General features: G+C 44.0%; 1 protein-coding gene across 1 annotated transcript; it reads left to right on the plus strand.

Annotated features, from left to right (window-relative positions):
- Positions 1-1891: 1891 nt before the first annotated feature.
- On the plus strand, positions 1892-18995 carry xirp2b (xin actin binding repeat containing 2b). The gene is made up of 10 exons (XM_030111221.1): positions 1892-2037; positions 2153-2185; positions 5103-5208; positions 5771-5899; positions 6503-6589; positions 6792-6849; positions 6940-7028; positions 7663-17098; positions 18047-18177; positions 18485-18995. The coding sequence occupies exons 1-9, from the start codon at positions 1892-1894 to the stop codon at positions 18136-18138; spliced, it is 10176 nt and encodes a 3391-aa protein (XP_029967081.1). The 3' UTR covers positions 18139-18177; positions 18485-18995.
- Positions 18996-20541: the final 1546 nt, after the last annotated feature.

Consider the following 20541-nt stretch of genomic DNA (forward strand, 5'->3'; position numbering starts at 1 on the left):
CTGCTCCAAATTAAAAGGTTTTCTTTTTTTTTTTTTTTTTTTTTTTCTTTTGCAGGAGTGTGAGTCTGAGAATTGTTGTGATTCATAGCCTCACTTCTTAATGGCATCTGGCAGAGATGTGGCTCATTGTCATGCACCCCATGGTGCGATCTGCCTGTGGTCCGCATGCAGTGCTCACTGATGTGCGCTACACCAAGACTCTACTGGGGAGAGGATCAAAATGAAAACACTGCTGGCAGCATTCCGGGCGAATCCACAAAAAAAGAGTGAAATATTTACCGTCCGGGTTATCCCGGCCACATTGGAGGCCGTAGAGTTGAGATAAAACATGCGGAAAGTTCCTCTGTCAGGAGACGGGTGGCGAGGTGACGAGACAGGACGTTCTCAGTTACTGTTACCACAGGTTTATTTATGAATAAGTTGCAGTGGCTGATTTCTACCCATTCATAAGATGTCTGGTTGAAATTTTACATTTGCATTGTGAGGTAAATTAAATGTCAGATATTTATTTATTGTGTATTTGGTTGAGTTTTTCAGGATTCATAAGTTTCCTTTCACACAGGAAACATTTAGGTCATTTTCAGATGACTACATTGGGTTTTAAATTGCACTGTTACCACACACAGAGCCATCAATGAGCTGTGACATTATTTAATTCGTGGTATTAAGATTGCCTTCGACCTGAAGCCTTCCTGTGTTTCCCGTGTTGCCGCCTCACATCATGTCTGTCAGCCTTTGTGAATGTGACATTTTTCTTTGTTTCTTCAGAAATCTAATTAAATATTGTAATGTAAACAGTTCAGAGGCTTTTCCTTTGGGCTCCTCACTTGTTTAATCAGGCACTGTGACAAAGAGCTCAAAGATATTTACAGCTACAGTCTGGGTGAGTAGCTCCAAGAGCAGCGAGGTTTACAAATTCACACTTTGAGCCTCTCCACCAAAACACTTATATTAGTTGGCAAGGAGCCATTTCTCCGTAGGAAGCAGCGGGCCTTCAGTGCCTTGCTTAAGGGCATGTAAATGGAAGTTATTTAAAAATCAAAAAAGCCTTTTGCTCGGCCAGGCCTTTAAATATTTCAAATATTCGAGTTCTGGTTGTTTGTTGTGGACTATTACTTTGGCAACATTCATGTAGAACATCTTGAAGATTGTTTTTAATATCCCCGCCGCGTGAATTCTAAGTGGCCCCTCTTCAGCGGCTCAGCGATGCCCACGCAGAGAAAAGTGATTCTCGTTTTGGCTCTTCACTCCCCTACGCTGGATTTCACTGGCTCGGATGTCGAATGCAATACAGAGAAATAAAACGTGTGCCACGTGAAATAACACGTTTCCCCCTCACCTGAGAGCTGAAAAACCAATACTACAAGAAATCCTAAAGCATATTCTATGTTCACAATCAAAAAAAAAAAAAAAAAAAATTTGTAACAGTCTAGTAGAAATGCAGTTTTTGGAGAAGATTTTCTTCACCTTTCATTCACAAATGTCACTTCTTACCATGCCGGCAAGCATTTCTCCTTTTTCTGTGTGTGTTACAGAGAGAGACTGAGTTTAATATTTTCCTTTTGCCCTCGCTGCATGGCTTAACTCCGCCATGGATCACAGAGGACTGGCTTCAGGATGAATAAATCAGGGTCATCATGAAAAGAACATGAGACCTTCAAATGCTCACTGAAATTTCCACACAGTCCCTCTCGGTCTGGGAGAAGAAAAAAAAAAAGAAAAACTTTTTGGAACATTTCAGATGGCATCATATTATCCAGCGTTTAAGGCTGATAAAAAAAATATATGATCGTTTGTTTTTTTTCTCAATGTCTAGCGTCCCCTCAAACCAGGTGGTCTGTGGGAATGCAGGTGTGAGTTACACATTCTGTGGATGGACGGCGTTGTGCCGATGCCTGGCAGACGGGTCACGTCTCCAAACACCGGCCCACCTTCCCTGACATACCGGAGCCGGGCTGGCGCCACCGCCTGCGTCTGCAGCCGAGCCAGACAAGACGAGCTGGCTCGCGCCGCCACACTCGGAGGGGGTCTCTCGCCGTATTTACAATCCCCCCCCTCCTCTTTAACTCTGTTCTCCTCAACAAATAGCATTACATCACTGCCCCCCTTTCAGCACTTGTTATGGATTTTATAATTTGGCGTATCATGACAGGCGGCGGCAGCTGCCGGAATACGCCGACGAAAGGTGCGATGATGAAACCGCCGTGACCTGATTTACTAGTACACAAGCCGGCCGCGGGGGCAGCCACAGGAAGTATTTCGGTATGGATTTTCTGGGGACTTGACATTGGAGGCACGGAGGCCTCGCTCTCTAAAAAAAACCACCCCAGGTCCATCTTTTGCAAGTGGGCGGAGAGTCTAAAATAAAATCAGCTGTCACCGTCGGCCGGTCGGACAGAGGTGTACACATCGTACTGGAGCTGGTCTCCAACGCCGGCTGGGATTTGCTTTGGGCTTGGAGAGACCCTGCAGGCCGGGGGCGCACAGTGGCTTTCTTGTGGGATTCTACTTTCTGAGTTGTATTAGCCGTCATCCACCTTCCCTGGTAGGTAACGGACAGTTTCAGACACGTGTTTTTGTCTTTAAAATAAACCAAAACTTGTCAGGAAGCAACTAATTTTGTCCATCTGTCTCAGGTTGTCCAAGTTATGTCGTTCTATGTTTGTTCTAAAGGCAAAAGGAAGTATCTGTGCAGTATAAATACTTACTGGATGGCTTCATAGAAACCATGAAAGGCTCTTCACTCTCAATTATCCTTCCGACTTCATTAACGCTGTCCTCATGCGGAGCATAATTCCACCCAGAGTACAGGATAAAGAAGTAAAATAAGAATCATACTGTGGCTACAATGCTTAAGTGACCCTGTAATTATAGCTCAAGGTGAGATTAATTCAGAGACCATTCAAAGATGTGATTGTGCAGAGTAAAGAAGGTTGTGCCAAGGCCACCCTTCGCCGTGTTGCATTGCCTTATTTCCTTTAAAGCCGTGACTTATGAGAAAGGAATTACTGAGGCGTAGCTGGAAATGAGGTACAAATACAGTCATCAGTGCAAGTTACCTCGAAGCTTTCTGGGAAGAATAGCCCCGGCCTCCCATTTTTCGTCTATATTTCACGGAGAAACACGAGCCATGGCGGTTAAGTTTAAAATAGGTTTGATTTATTTTAGCGAGCGCATGGCGCCTAGATTGCTTCACTTTCGTGTTATTCGAGCTGTCGGTCCGGCCTTACGTGTCATGAGATCGCCTCGGCCTGTTGACATTTTTTTTTTTTTTTGGGGAGGGGGGACTTCAAAAATCCAGCTCCACTGAAGGCATTAACGGTTATACGCCCCGGCTGGAACACGATGCCGACACGAATGTGTCACCTGCAGAGATCCTCTGCTAAAGTTAACATGTGAGCTAACAGAACCAGCCCAGTTTCACAGTTGTGTAAGACTTGTCCCTGATCTGTCTTAACGCAGCACTCCGTTTACATAAACATACCCACCATTCCTCCTGGGCTAAAATAGAGGACACATAGGTTACAAATCAACCAGAGGGGAAAAAAAACGAAGAAGGTAAAAATATTGAAGTGTTCAAGGAGCGTTTTCTTCCTTTAGCCTGAGATAGCAACGCTGATGTGCTGGAGAACTCAGTTACTCAGCTAAATCGCCATCTCCAGAAACTAATTTAGAAATTTCAGATGTCCTGATTTGATTGGCCTTTCAGTGATCGAATACTTTACTGTGTTTTCAGTCTTTGGAAAAAAAAAAAAAGTGATTAAATATGACCTTTGCTGACAGAAAAAAAAGAAAATCTGAAAGTTATTATAAAATAGTTGCTTTCAGGAATCCTTTCATCCAAAGCAGAGCTGAGATATAGATTTTCTTCAGTCTGATTTGTGAAGACTTTCATGCTGTTCTTTTGGGCCACACTCTGAATCTGTCTGCAGGAGAATGTTTGATTTAAACCATTAAAAATTACATAAAAGAAATGACATTAAAGAGGCTACAAACTTTACAGCCGTGAACTTCAGTCTCTGGATGTTTACCGCTGGATGTGTTTCCAGTCTTTTGTCTGTGGACGCTGGTCCTGTGGAGTTTGACACATCAGCTAATCTACTAAAACATCTTGGGTATGACTAATGTAACTCTGTGAACTGAACGCAGTACGTGCACATTGTCAAGTATGGACCACATTCGGTGCGAAGTGATGAGTGACAACACAATATTTAGAGACACGGCCGTTTTTATAGAAGTCATGATCCTCTTAAATTCTGGTCTGTGTCATGAAAATGACTATTTTGAGAAGCGTTCACACTTGTGGCGTACACAGTTAACCTAAAACACTCATCTCCCATAACGCTTTATCTAATCCAGGGTCACAGGGGAGCCGGAGCCGATCCCAGCTGACTGTGACGTAACCTGGACAGGCAGACACAGACGGTCCCACTCACGTCCACAACAAGAGAAATTAGAATGACAAATTAATCTCAAACACATGTTTATATACTGTGAGAGGAGACTGGGGGGGGGGGGAATTGTGTTGTGCTTTTCAGATAACTTCATTCTTTTATTCTAATACCAGCCACTGCTGAGTCTCATATAAATGTTTTAAATATCTTATTTAACTTTATCCTGTCTTTGATGTTTTAACATGATCTTGCAAGAATTCCCCTCAGGGATTAATAAAGTACCTCTCAATGTAAAGACATCACTTAGAGGAGCACCTCCTGCACCGTAGCAGCATTTTAAATGAATAACCACAAGCTTCCAGCTCAAGTGGTTGCCGTTATGATAACAGAGTTAGGAATGGTGCTATTTCAGATTTAATGTCCAATATATTATACAGAAATATTAAAAACTCATCATGTCTTACATTTGTATAAGTGGACTTGAACTTTAATGCACTCATCCGACTCAGTCACTCTCATCTAAGATCTTAGGGTTCTTACAGGAGTGTTGACAGCAGTGCTTCATGCATCCCTGTGTCAAATTTGATGTAATACTTAATGATTCTTCATGTTTTGTTGTTCTTTCTTTCCGTCATTGGGCTTCTTGCGCCTCAGCTGCAGGCAGTGCAGGTTTAACCAGGGCAGGATTTCCTGAAAGATTTAAACCAGAGGAATCTGGATTCACTCTGTGGACTCAGAGGTCGTCCCACTAGCCCACTGTGAGGCCGCGTCTCCAGCTGTCTCCAAGCAAGCAGACAACACCATCCCCAGCAGGGTACTTCACCTTCTGCACGGACAAGCATTGTTTCAAGTGCGGGTTGTAGCTATAGCACCTGACAGAGCTGTCTGCGGACCTGAAAACGTGTTTAGATCAAAGCCCTCTTTGGTCAGTTCTAATTGTTTTCTTGCCTTCATGTTGTTTGATCTGAAATCCTGCAAGAAATCCATGTAGAGAATTTGCTGCACTGCTCTGAGGAAGCAGTAGGGGTGTTGCTGACAGTTTTAAATCTATAAGAGAGGTCAGCAGTGCACCAGATCTGAATAAATAGGAAAGAAAAATGAAGCGATCCTTACTGGATTGTCGAGTTAACCACAGACAAGGACTGCAGGAAGCTGAACTTATTGTTTACTTTTCTTGGTGAAACTTGTACGAACTTCTCAGAAAAATATGAAACTCCTAAACCGAATGTACCACCAAAATACCAAACTGCATTACCTGTGCCACTTTTGACAGCTTGAGCCGTGCGCATGCCAGACAGAATAGCCCATTTAAGCCGCCGTTTGATTTCAGGTCGCGTAGAAGTGGAGGCGGCTAATGATGTTTCCTGCTTCATTAGGTCATGGAAGAGTCGGAGGTCTGTTCCCTGCCTGGGGGACTTGCGAGTGTGAGGAAACAATTTGAGACCCAGGAAACTGCAACCTCACACAGTGTAACCCAGTTTCAGTTTCATCACAGAGCCGTGCAGGTACACGTTATAGAGCACTTCCATCAGGATGATACGGAGAGCATGGAACTGATGATTGTCTTTAGGTTTCTTTCTGACCTGAGCTGGTGTCTTTGCACGCTTTCAACCTTACATTTACAGTAGCGCATGGGTGGAGTAGCATGTAAAAAAGTAACTTTCACTTGCGCTTCTTATTGCACCAGTAGCAGTGTGTGTAGGATTAGGTTTTAGATATTGCTTGACATTTTCAGTAGCCTCTTTTAAAAGCTTCAAGGCATTTTCACTTGTATTGTAGCTCATTTTGGTAGATCAAAGCTTAACAAAGCAATGGGAAAAACATTAAAAATGCATTCTGTAATGGATTAGTGTGAACGAACAGATTGATGCTCTCTTTGTCATCCTACCTCCATCTGTGATTAGTCATTTCAAACTGCAGCGAGCAGTCTGCTCGAGCATCTTCTCTGCATGGTATTCGGCTGTGTTCCGTTACACTTTGGCTGGCAGAGTGAATCTGAGCGGAGCGAACTCACATCTGCGGTCATGACGAGGTAGCGGGGATGACGTGGCGCGTGGGGTTGCAAACGCTTCCATCGTGTCTGACAGCCGACTCATTCTTCTTCACAGGAGTCGTCAAGCTCCGAGGTGACGGTGTCAAGCAGCAGGCAGGTCATCCCAGGCAGTCAGCAGCTGAATTTCAACCAAGAAGCGATGGTACAGAACTTCTAGCGGTCCTCCTGTTCTCACAGGAATGGGGCTCGCTAATAAACTAACAATGTTGAATACCTTGTGTAGCGAAAGCTAATCCGATTCTGGTAAATAATGTCAGAATTTTAGATTAAAGGCAATACATTCAAAGGTAAAGTGTATATGTATCTCTGTGCAGTTTTCACAACAATTCTTTTTATTTCTACAGATGTCATATAGTGAGAACAATTTGTCATCCAGCTACGAAAACCATCAAGATGAAACAGGTAGGTTGTGTAAATACCTTCACTGCGTGAGCCGTCTCTGCCGTGCTGATTGAAGTCCTGTATGTGCTGTTCTTCTGTGCGTACTTTCAGAAGAGGAGTTTCCCAGATATACCACCAAAGAACTGAGGGATCGCTTTGAGAGAACAATAGAGGAGGCTGCTCCACAAAAACCAATTAAGGTAATAGTTTTCACTTCAGTAGGTGATAAATATTAAGCAGAATAAGCTTGGCGATGTGGAAAATTCATTATTTGACTGTATTAAATTGAATAAATACTTAACATATTAGGTCATAAAACATAAAGTTGTGTTTGATTTATTGAAAACATGTATAGTTTGTTAACAGCAGAAAACACTGCTTGGGAAGCTACATTGAGAAAAATGCAAAAAATGTATTATATGACATTTTAAAATAGGAAAGATGAAAATTACAAAAGGCAATCTACATATAATGTGGGTAAGACTGGCACCAACATTACAGTATAAACCGATAATTACTGGAATGCAACAATAATCACAAAATGTCTTTTTAATGGTATTAAAATAAATGAAAGCTAGAACGTTGCTTTAAAATGTCATGTTGACATATTTGTTTGTACATAATTTAAAAGGAGCTTATCTAAAAAGTTTCATTAACCTTCAGCAATCAGACATTCTGCTAAGAGAGATTATCCATATGCTATGTATTACTTTTTAAACTTTATCTGCAGCTATTACAGCAAGGTCACGTGTAAATCACAGATATTTTTTCATGGAGTGATGTGACGGGTCTATAATTATTGAAGAGCAAATATCATTTTTGTTCCTCTCAAAGTGTGGCCGCGACATCAATCGATCAAAGTGGTCCTCCAGTGTGACTCAGAACAACACAGTGACCAGTGATGTGTGTGAAACGTCAGCGGCTGAAGCAACACAAGACACGATGGCCACAGTGATGGATTTCGAGGACTTTCCACCCCCGCCGGCTGATGATTCTGATTATCTACCACCTCCACCTCCAGACTTACTTCAAATGCCACCAGACACGGACGTCCACCCAGAGTTCCGCTACTCACCCGAACCTCCAGCACCGGTAAACACATCCAAGTATCCCGTCAACAGAGAGGCGTACTTCAAACAGAGAAGCATGTATGAGCTGAAACGTCTCTACAAGCACATTCATCCTGAGGTTCGCAAGAACATTGAGAAGGAGTGCTACATCGATTACAATGAAAGTGATGCCAACCACAAGGAGACCCAAGAATACATGTATGAGGACGATGGTTTGAATCCTGATGACGTTGATGATGAGGAGAACGGGGAGTGGGAAGAGATTCTCCCCGGGGATGTGCAGGCAATGCGCTGGATGTTTGAAAACAAACCGCTTGACACCATCAAGGACGACATCCCAGATGACAGTGAAGACGACAAGAAGATAATTCAGCAGGAAATGATTCTGGGGAAAGATGTGAGACGGACAGCCTGGATGTTTGAGACCAAGCCAATGGACACGCTCGGCTCGCAAAACATCAACTCGACCGAATATAAGAACAAATTCAATAAATTCGACAAGGGAGACGTTCGAGCTGCAGCCTGGCTGTTCGAAACCCAAACAATGGACACCCTGAACAAAATGCATACAGAAGAGGATTTAACCAAAGAGATAGTTTTCACTGAAGAGGATGGAAATGCCACCATTTACATGATAGATAATAAAGTCATGGAGAGCCTCGGGCACACCGAGACCATTGATGAAAGCCACCTGCTGAGCTTACGGTCGGTGTTAGAGGAAATCAACGGCGAGATGAAAACCGTAACGAGCACTTTTGACACCCAGTTCAAATGCATCATCATGGGTCAGTCGAGCCAGATGCTGGAGATTAAGTCTGTGCGCAAAATTGAAACAGAACTGGAGAACTCCATCGCCTCGCGCTGGCTCTTCGACACTCAACCTCTGGACATGACGAACAGAGAGCCCACTGCTCTGAAGCTTGTGTGCAGCCTTTCTATGGAGGACAGCAATAAGGGAGACTGGGCCAGGTGGCTGTTTGAGATAAAGACAATAAATTCTCTGAGTGAATGGGAAACCTCCCAAATGGAGAAAAAAGAGATCGTTGGGGCTGATGTGCGCAAACACTGCTTAGTGTTTGAAACGCAGCCAATGGATTCCCTGAAAGATGACTCCAACGCCAAACCTCAGTCTATTGAGGATGTTATTGGAGGCAATGTCAGATCTGCAAGGAACTTCTTTGAGAGTAGTCCTCAAGTAGCCCGGAAGAATCTTGCTGACGTAGGGAAGCTCAAAAAGGCAGCACTAAATGAAGAAATGAAAGGAGATGTGAGACACCAGAAGTGGCGCTTTGAGAGTCAACCCCTGGAACACATACGAGAGGAGAAGAAGGAGATCATCCGCACTGTTAATGTCGAGGACGACCTCACACAGGAGGACGGTACAAGCTGCAAGGCAGATGTCCGCAAGAACTGCTGGGTATTTGAGACGCAGCCAATGGATACCTTAAAAGACGATTCCAACACTCCTCCTTTGACGAAAGAAGAAATCATTGCGGGTAATGTGAGATCAGCCAGACATTACTTTGAAACGATTCCAAGTGACGAGCTGAAGGAGTTGGCAGAGGTGGGGAAGCTGAAAAAAACCGTAGCACTTAATGAAGAGAAGGGTGACGTTAGACATCAGAAATGGAGATTTGAAAGCCATCCGCTGGAACATATTAGAGAGGAGAAGAAAGAAGTTATCCGAACCATTGACCTGGAGGAAATTGATAAAGTGGATGTGTCAAACTACAAGCAAATCTTCGAGAGCACAGACGTCAGCATGAGGGACGAATCACAAAAGATTGTCATTGAGGGTGTAACATCCGGCGCCGTGAAATCAAACAAGAACTTGTTTGAGTCCACTCCGCTGTATGCCATGCAGGACAGCTCAGGACACTTCCACGAGGTGAAGACGGTGCGTCGTGAGGAGGTGGTGAAAGGAGACGTGACAACATGCAAATGGATGTTCGAAACACGACCGATAGATCAGTTTGATCAGAGCATTGACAAATATCAGGTCATTCAAGGCATCTCGAAACAGGAAGTTGAGTCTGGTGACGTCAAAACTGCAAAGTGGTTGTTTGAAACCCAGCCTCTGGATGCCATCAAGTACTTCAGCAACATTGAAGACGAAGAAGTTGTGGAGAAAAGTAAAAATGTTGACGTGATGAAGGGTGATGTGAAAACCTGCAAGTGGCTGTTCGAGACGAAACCAATGGACGTCCTGTACGAAAGAGTGGAGTTAAAGGGTGAGAATGAAGTTGAAGAAATGCACAAGGGGGATGTGAAAACCTGCACGTGGCTGTTTGAGACACAAGCGCTCGATACCATCCACGACGAGACAGAAACCGTTTTGAGGACATGCACTGTGAAGCAAGAGGACATCAGCGGAAAAGATGTAAGGATGGCCTGCTTCCTCTTCGAGACAGAGAAACTGGAGAACCTCGTTGGGGAGGAGGCAGACTCCTTCAAGCGCGTCACAGAGATAGACATCGCATCCGGAGATGTGTCGAGGATGAAGTATATATTTGAAAACCAAACATCCGACATCATGACATCGACCTCCGAGGAATCGATGCAAAAGCTCAAGAGAGTCCAGACTGAGGACATACAGAGAGGAAATGTCGTGAACTGCAAGTGGCTTTTTGAAAACCAATCAATAGACACCATACGCGATAGCCAAGAGGAATCTGTGAGCAGTCGCACAGTGAATGATGTACAAGGCGGAGATGTAAATAAAGGACGTTTCATCTTTGAGACCTGCTCCTTAGATAAAATCCATGAAGTGACTTCAGAGATGGATATGATCCGAACAGGAAGAATTACCTGTGATGAAGAAGAGAAGGGTGACGTGAGGAATTACACCATGATGTTTGAAACTCAGCCCCTTTACGCCATTCAGGATAAAGAGGGTCATTATCATGAGGTCACGACTGTCACCAGCGAGGAGGTGACTCGTGGAGACGTTGTTGGCACCCGGTGGCTGTTTGAAACCAAGCCCCTCGACGCCATCAAGGACACGGACGAGGTTTATATCATCAAATCCGTCACTCAGCAGGATGTGCAAAAGGGAGACGTCATGTCAGCTAAATGGAAATTCGAGACGCAGCCTCTTGATAGGATTGCTGAGGAAAAGAGGCCTTTAACAAAAACTGTGGAGGACATCCAAGGTGGCAATGTCAAAATGAATAAACATCGTTTTGAGTCTGATAATTCGTCACAGGGGAGCGTTAAAACTGTTAACGTCAGTGAAATACAAAAGGGCGACGTCAGGACGGCAAAGTGGAGGTTTGAAACTCAATCAATTGACAAAATACGAAGCATGAGCTCTGAAAATCTGATTGAAACGGTCAAGAAGGAAGAGGTCGCAAAGGGGGATGTTAAACAATCAGTGTGGCTTTTTGAGAAAAATCCTCTTGACCACATTAAAGAAACAGACGAAGAAGAGAACACAGCGGCCCCTCAGGAGGAGATTCCCAAAGCAGACGTGAAGACAACAACATGGCTGTTTGAAACCACGCCACTGAACGACTTTAATGAGACCAAAATAGAAAGAACAGAAATCTTAGGCAAGAGCGTCAAAGGAACGCTAGAGGAACTTTATAGTCAGAAAATGGTAAAGTCGAAGGGAATTCTCATTGAAACCGATGAAATTGGCGACGTCAGGATGGCAAAATACCAGCTGATGAACAAAGAGGCTCCAGAAATCCAGCGAGAGGAAGTCATCCGGGGAGACCTGCAGACTATTATGATGAACCTGCTGAACAGACAGGAGAGGAAGGAGCAGCAGATCGTTATAGATTCAGAGGAGAAGGGGAATATCAGCTCTACGGTGCAACAGCTATTCAGCCAAGAGAGATCAAGCAGTATTGATAGGGAGGAAGTATTACGTGGTGACATTCAGGAGGCTATAAACAACCTGTTCACTGAGGACAGCTCCGCCAAGCATGGAATACTCATCCAGGAAGATGAAAGAGGAGATGTGCAGATGACAATATATTCCCTCATGAATCAACAAGACAATGTAAACGTTGAAAAGGAGGATATTGTAAAAGGAGACATCAGGAGTGCTCTTAAAAGATTGTCTAGCGAAGACAAGCCTGATCAGACAGTGAAGATCAGAGTCGATGATGCAGAAAAAGGAAATGTCAACTTTTACTCGACGTGCATTGAATCTGGAGCTCTCGACTATCTGAAACAGCTCCACTTAGGACCCGATGAGACGCCGTCCGATAATCCGAATAAAATGGAGATTGTCGGTGGTGATATCAAGGGCACAAAGCTCATCCTTGGCCGTAATCAGACACAAATTGAGCGAACGGTCGAGGATGTTATACCCGGGGATGTTCACAACGCGGTGAAGGTGTTTATGACAGAACCAGCCCTCTCTCTAGAAGGACTCCAGAAGGAGGAGATCGTCAAAGGTGATTTAAGAGCTGCTTTGAATTCATTGTCTGAGTCAGTAAATCAGACAGTCGTACTGGAGAAGGAGGAGGTGGTGAAAGGCAACATACCAAAAGCCCTGCGCTGTTTGGAGAGGGCTCAGAGGCAGTACAAAGAGGTGGAGAAGCCAGACATCGTGCCAGGAAATATCAAAGGGGCTCTACGGTCCCTCGAGAAATCGTCAACATCCAGGGTTGAAGCTGCTGTTGAGGATTTAGTCCCCGGAGATGTCAAGGCTACGCTGAAATCACTGGAGCTGGCAAAGAAGGCCGTGAGAGAAGTTGAAAAGGAAGAAATCATTCGGGGTGATATTCACACGGCAATGCAGAGTCTGCATGATGCCTCCAGTGAAAGAAGGGTGTGTCAGCAGGAGGTAGATGTTCAGGGAGATGTCAGAGGAACAATCCAGCTGTTAATGGACGCTCCAGCTTCACCAAAGCTGCAGAGGAGTTCAAGCTTCGAAGAGGAAGTAAAAGGCGACGTCAAGATGTCCATTAAGTCACTGTATGAGACACAGGAACAGGTGCAGCTGGATAAAGAGGAAGTGATCAAGGGGAACGTTAAAGGCACGATAAAATCACTGATGGAAACAGCACAGCGTGTTTCACCTAAAGTCAAACTGGGAGCGTACAGAAGAACTAAGGTCAAGCAGAGTCCTCCTGTTAAGAACCTGAATCTAGATGCAGAGAGAAACGTACAGAAGATCAAAACAGCAAAAGTGGTGGAGTCATCAAGAGAGAGTCACTCTACGTCTAACGAAACTGAAATTAACAGCACAAATTCATACACCGTCGAGCAGTCCGCTCAGCAAACTGTGGTGCAGCACAAAACCATTACCCAAAGCCACGGCATCAAAACAGTGAAAACGGAGTTTCGGAATCTTAAATCGAATCAAAAGGGGATGATAAAACAAGGCAAAACTCAAGTGAAAACCGATGCGTACATCCTAAAAGCCCAAACACCAGAGCCTGAACTACCCCTCCCACCACCACCTCCACCAGTGACAGATGCTGACCTTCCTCCTCCTCCCACTCCTCCTCCTCCTCCCTCTGCTGATATTGATCAGGTCCTTCCTCCACCTCCACCGCTCACCAGCGAGCAAGATTTTCTTCCTCCTCCTCCCTCTCAACAAGAGCTGGAGAGCATCCATCCCTCACCAGCCAAAGCAAAGAAGATGACGGTGAAGAAAGTGAAAGGTCCTGCTGTGCACCCAGTCCCAAAGCTGGAATCCAAAGTGGAAGTCTGTAAGACGCAGCAGGTGGAGGCTACGTCGGAGAAAGTGGTGAAAATGAGTCAAAGCCAAATAAAAACAACAACACAGACATCAAAAGCTATTCCGTATGAAATTCCTCCCCCATCTCCGTCGCCTCAGCCACTGAAGAAAGTTTACATTTCTCCTGTGAAATTCACCCCCCCTCCCTCTCCTCCTCCTTTCATGAGAGGGAAAATGACCAAATTCAACACGGCGTTGATTAAAGCAGAGGAGAAGTACCGGAAGTTGCGGGAGGAGAACACGCCGCCAACCACACCGACTCCACCTCTGGCTCACGACTCGGTTGTTTCTGCTCTGGAGACGCTTTCAGCCAAAGACGCACAGCAGACCAGAGACGAAAAGGCAGGACTGAGTGTTCATTCAGAGTTTCGATCAAGTGATTCATCCAAGCAGGTTCTCGTCTCAAATGTCAACGTTCATCAAGACAAAGTCCTCGCAGGTTCTGCAATGATATCATCTGCTCAACAGCAAATTGTCGCTAATGAGACATCTAAGGTTGTCTCAGTTCAAAAGACCTCAACCGTCTCCACTGTTCGACAACAGACGCACACAACTACACAGAAATCAGTGTCTGTTTCATCCAAGCAGTCTGCTCAGTCTGCCATGACTGATGAAGTCCAGACCTCAATTAGTGCTGCAAAAACAGAGAGCATTATGGATGATGCAAAGATGCAGTCTAATCATCACAAAGCAAAAGGCTCCAGCAAATCTGAGGATAAAACGGAAGACAAAACACCAGCTGAGAAGGTGAAAGCAGAAGCCGTAAGAATGCAGTTGCCTGATCCAGCTTCCAAAAAAGAAACTTCAAAAGAAAATATAAAGGAGCCCAGGTCAGAGCAGAGTGATAATAAGAAGAAAACGGATCATTCTCCCACAAAAAGCCAGGAAAGTGCTTTTAATCAGCCAGTGCAAACAGAAACAGTAACCGCAAATACAAATGGTAAATCAGGGAAAGCAAACCAAAAATTGAAAAAGAACAATAAGCAAGAAAAGCAAGCGGAGATAAAAGTGTCCAGTGAGAGTGAGAAACAAAGTGCTTCAGAAGATTACAGAGTAGAAGTAAAGGAAACTGCTGTGGTGAAAGTGATCGATGAACCGAAAGAAGTAAAGACAGATTTAAAGCCAGAGATTAAGAAAGTTACCACGTCTCCTCCTGCTGCTTCTGTGCCTGCTGTTACTGTGAGCAATGCTGGGAGTCAACCAGAGACTCAGACTGCAACAAAGAAGAAGAAGAAGTCCAAGAAGTCCAAAGGAGCTGTGCAATTACTTCAAAGTAAAGAAATTTTAATGGATACGAAAACAGAGGCAACAGAAAACAAGAAAACCAAGTCAGAAAAAACACACCAAGCTCAGGAAACAGTCACAGTTTCCCAAATTCACAAAAGTATGAAAGAAGAGCACATTCAAGTCAGGAGAGAAGTCATTACCACAGAAAGTAAAGATGATGAGAATTCCCAGCAACAAAAAGCAGTTCAAAAGCATGTGAAGGGATCTCAGAAGAGAGAAATGACAGTTACTCAGCAGAGCGCAAAGGAACCACCGGAAGAAAGTAGGAATGTCCCAATTACAGTGACAGGCGAGTCAGAACAAAATGAACTGTTAAAGTCTACAACTGAGAGGAAAGAGGAGTCTCAGAGGCAAAAGGTCCAAGTGTTAATCTCTCACATCTCAGAGATACAGAGAGGTTCAAGAGAGGCTGATTCTGAAACTGTGAAGAGCCTGCTAAGTACAATACCAGACTGGCTCCTAACTCCGGAAAGAAAACGTGAACTTCTGGGATCTGTGACAGTTAGTGATGTACAAAAAAATGAGGAAATTCTCTCACTTGTCTGGAAACTAGCAGAGGCAGAGCTAATGCTTCTAGACAGCGAAACGCTGGAAAAGCACGAATGTGAGTCCGTTTCTGAAAAAGCAGCCTCTGGTGCGGCAATGCCGAGAATAGCCAAAATCAGCATTGGCTCTGCCAAAGTTGAGAACCAAACAAAGAGAAAGACCTCACAGGAAAAACAAAGAGAAGAAGTGAGTTTGTGCAAGTCTGTTGACCTTCGGGCTCCGTCACCTTTGCTCAGGATGCGTTCTCCCTCGCCAACATTTATCACCATCGAGTCGACGCGAAGAACAGACTCTCCTCAGAGGGTTACTCCGTCTCCGACTCTGCTGCACAGGCCGCCCACGCCTCCCACGCCGCCGCCGCGGAGGTGCGACACCCCCACGTCGCGCCTCAACAGAATCACACCTTCCCCGACCTTTGACAGAGCGGAAAATTTGCCTCGGCTGAAGGACACCACAGCAAAGCTCTCACGAGGCGTCACCCCACCGCCACCGCTTCCAAATCAAATCCCGGAGAAGAAATCAGAGATTGTGGAGTCGCCTCCCTCCTTCCATCGCCAAATCAAAATCGAGTCTCAGGTGGTGGAAACCTCTGGGATGCTGATTGCAACAGAAAAGCCAAAAAAGAGCTTATCCGAGGAGGCTCGGCTCCCCGATGTCAATAATGCGCCTGCGAAAGGTGAAGCTGATATTCTGAAAGATTTGAATGCAAATGAAATACAGACTGAGGCACAGATCCATGCAGCATCAGGTCAGACCGACCCAGGTCTGGAGGAGACTTCAGATAGTTCAGAGCTATCATCCGCATCTGTCAAAGAGAAGCGGGAGTTTTACGAAGAGGCTCGAAAGGCAGAAATTAATAAGATTTATGTGCGAAAGGAGCCCATTGCTATCCCAGAGCGGCTGGGCTCCGACACAGAAGAGTGCGAGGCAGACAATGAGGAGAGAGAAAAGGATGAGCTTCCCAGGGCCGACATGTCGAGTCTTGTAAACAAATTTGAATCACCAGAAGAAAAAATATATATCAGAAAAGAGCTTATGCCACTCACAGAGCGTCTTCACAGTGACACCGAAAACCCAAAGTGTGACGACGAGAAAGCACACATCCTGGAACAGGAAATGCCAGCATTTGACATCCAGGCTATTAAAAATGTTTTTGAACTGGGTGAGCAAAGTTTCTCATTCAAAGAAGAAAAGACGGATCAGGAGGAGCTTGTGTCAAGCCTGACTGAAACAACAGCCGACACTTCAAAAGGGGAAAGTCCTCCGGAGACGGAGGGGGGCTCTCAGCACGGCGGCCCCCTCCCTCTGCAGAAAACTGGGCTCGAAACTGTTGCAGCGAAACCGTCAGCCTTCTCTGAAACCAAATCAATCACGGAGCATTTCTCAAATGTTGACGAATTCGGCACCAAGGTCACCGGAACGAGGACGGCCGTCACCGAGCACTCGGAGAGCGTGTCAACTCAGCGGGCTCCGTTCTCCTACGCCGACGCCGTCAAGAGAAAAGCCGCCGCCAGGCGGACGGAGACGTACGACGAAGACGCCACGGAGAGACTGCTGAGGAATTTCCACGAGACGTGGACAGAGAGCGAGACGGTTTTTAAGAGCTTGGGCTACACTGTTTCTGAGGAGTCGTCGCAAGTGTCTCACCACACCGAGATTGTCTCATCGGGTAAAAATGGTGTGACGTGAAACAACCGCATGATCTCTGGATGACTTCTCTTTTAATTATAATCATCAGTGTCGCAACTCACTGCTTTGGATTATGTAGGTTGTTTCAATAAAAGAAACAGCTTTTATTGTAAATAACCTTTGAACCACAGAGGGTCTGCAGAAACTTAATAACAACTAAGATCTGTTCGGTATACTAGCATGCTAACGTTTTCTGAGGCTTGCAGCATGCAGACATTTGAAAACTAGCTTGAATCACTGATAGGAAAGTGGTAAATGTTTTAGAAAGTTGCAGGTTTAAGCATCAGTCACGTCACACTTCATAAAAGTATTAATCGACTGGATTTCAATACTTAGGCTAATGTTGAAACTTTGTCAATAAATGATGGTGGATTAAGTATGTGTGTGCAAATCTTCTGCCATGTAGTTTGATTGAGTTGGTCATTTCCCAGGCATTTGGCTCTGAACCAATACACTGCATGAGTAAATAAATAAACATCCGTTAAGAGCCACACACTGAGCTGAACTAACTCAAAGTTAAATGCAGTTTTTCTTCTTTCTGTATATATTGACACTTCCTTCTTTCTATTCAATCAATTTGATTGCATGTACTGAGCATAATATAATGCTTTATGATGACAAACTCACAGATAAAGTTAATAAAGACTCAGAGTAATGCTTATAAGCTTTAACATTGAAAATTAAAGCACTCCAGGCTTGAAGGTGTCTGATTGTCCAGTCCAGCATCACATCTGCTTTGTGTTTGGCTACGAGACATTGTTGTGGCTTAACAAGATACAGCATGGAGGAACATCACGCGGCGTGTTACTTTACCTTTGCACGGTAAACTGAGAAGCTTAACGTGAAATCTGTGCCACTGCGATGGCGTGATTCACATGGGATGAATGAAGAAGAACTAAACGATCTGCTCGTCATGTCTTTGAAACAGACTCGAGTGCCGAAGTCGGAGCTCTGCACGGCGTGTCGGAGGAGAGCCTACCCGATGGATGCGCTGATAGTGGACAAAAAGAAGTACCATAAGTCCTGTTTCTGCTGTGAGCACTGCAGGAATAAATTAAGGTAAAGTTGACATTTACTCAAATAAATGTCAGGAATGTACTCCTTGAACACTGCAATGCCAATTAATAAATGTCTTTTTGATGTCAGTCTGGAGAGAGTCTGGAAGATACGCTTTCTGAATTCTGTATTTACATCTCTGTGTACTGTTTCTTTGAATACCTCAATTCCTTTTGAAAGCAGAATCAATACAATATCGGCTGTCCTATTGTCAATATTTATGATCTAAATTCCCGTCATGACAAGGTAATTTGTTATTGATCTCAATGTGTTTCACAACCTAACGGAAGAATCTTCTCTTCCTTTGTAGCCTTGGAAATTACGTCTCTCTCCATGGACATTTCTACTGCCTACACCATTACAAACAGCTCCTCAAGTCCAAAGGGAATTACGATAATGGACTTGGGCAGAAACCTCCTGCAGGAAGTGGTGGACCTATTCCCTCAGATGAGAAACTTGAATGGAGATATTCCATGAGCAGCATAAGTTCAATCGACAAAACACACAGTGTTGAAAGTGAAACGAGAAAAACGTTAGATGAAAACAAACCACACAGCAACAAAATTTCTGTAGTTTGGCCGCCACAGTTCGATCCCCCAAAGAAAGCCTTTAAAATAGAGGATGATATTCGGCTGACTAAACCACAGTGGCCCCCTCCAGACAACTCCCCAAAGTCACCCAAACACCAGCACAGAAAGGCTGTTCCCAGAAGCGTTCTTTGAAACATATTCAGTTTAGACAAATACATCCAAGGAAGGAACACAGAAGACTGAATGGTACAAAAAAAAAAAAAAACTTGCTTTTTAAAAAAAAAAAAAAAATCCTGTGAGTGCATTAAAGAAAGTGTTTGACTGAGAGATATGCAGTTAAGTGATCTAAAAGGGAACATGAAAAGTGAGAAAAGGAAAGGAAGCTGTGTATATACATGTAAATGGCGCGGAAAAGCAGGTTGGGATAGTAAGTGCTTCAGCGATAGATGCAGACAGAGAGTAGAAAGGGAACGTGAAGTGTTGTGCATTGAACTGACAGATTTATTCCATGTGCACTTTTTCATTCGTTGCAGTTTTTGTCATTTTCAGTGGCGATCTCACTGATGTACCATTCGGCATTTGGATCAAGACGGTCAAATCAAATTTCACAGCTTTAGCAACCGCTATCATTTGTCTTGTAAAGCTAATATTAGCAGCTTATTAGTCATATTAATTCAACATAGAGACTCTGGCATGATAAATTTAGGACGCGGAATAAAATATCAAAGAGACTGCAGATGGTTTTTAATGATGGTTTTACATTTTACAGTTTAAAACCACAGACTTAGTCACTTTTAATTCAGCTGAACCACACATTTCGCACCCCCCCCTGAACATCACAGTGTCCTTAAAGGCAATGTCATATGATGCAAAGGTTTTTTTTTCAACCTATTTGTTTTATTCTGAGATTAATTGGATTTTTTTGTACAGGTCTTTCCACTTTACCTCGGCATGCCAGTCCAGTGAAACGCCCTCAATCTGTAGAATCCACTTTTGTATTATTTCATTAGAGGCTTTTACAGTTCAGCATTTTTTGCATTTGCAGTCTCTAAGCACCTGGTGTGCAGACAAAAGCTTCTTGGAATTATTTTATTTATAAGATTTGAAGTATATAATATAAAATGAAGAAGTGAATTGGTAATGGTCATGTTTGTTTTGGACAATTTGTATCCTGTTTTGAACAACAAATATTTTACAATGGCAACATTTATTTTTTAGACTAGATGGTTATACCTTTCTTTGTACAAGAAAATTCCTGATTATGTCACACTGTCAGGCTGGTTCACTTATTATATTGCTGCTCTAAGGGCAATAAAATGTTGAATTTGACTGTGTCGTGTCTCTTTTTCAAGGTAACTTAGTTGTAGTTTAAATCTCATTATTCTAAACCCACCGAACGAGGGCTTTCATCCGCTATCTCAGGTCAAACTACAAATAGAGTCTATTCATCTAAGACACCTACAAAGCAGGTCAGCAGTTTCCTTTCACACCAACTGTATAATCTCCTTTACAAGTTAACCCCACCCGAGAGGGGATTTTAGAGTTTACGCAGCAGCTGGGCCCTGACGTAGGTAGATCAGGATACCTTTTTCATGAGGGAAATGTAGAAACACAGCCTTTAGAAAGAAGCCAACGAGGGACTGCGTCAACTCTTGTTGTGTGGTTGAGGAGCAACAAAAAGCATATGTCTTATATTATTTATACAGCATGCCAGAAATAATGGTATACTCTGTCCATATGTTGTTGCTCACCCTGGTATTGCGCCTCAGGGTGGATGTTTGTGAGCTTCTACTACAGGTTGCTGACTTTTACAAAACTATAATCAATTATCCAGTCG

Source organism: Salarias fasciatus, chromosome 16, assembly GCF_902148845.1.
Source record: "Salarias fasciatus chromosome 16, fSalaFa1.1, whole genome shotgun sequence".
In the NCBI taxonomy this organism is placed as follows: Eukaryota; Metazoa; Chordata; class Actinopteri; order Blenniiformes; family Blenniidae; genus Salarias; species Salarias fasciatus.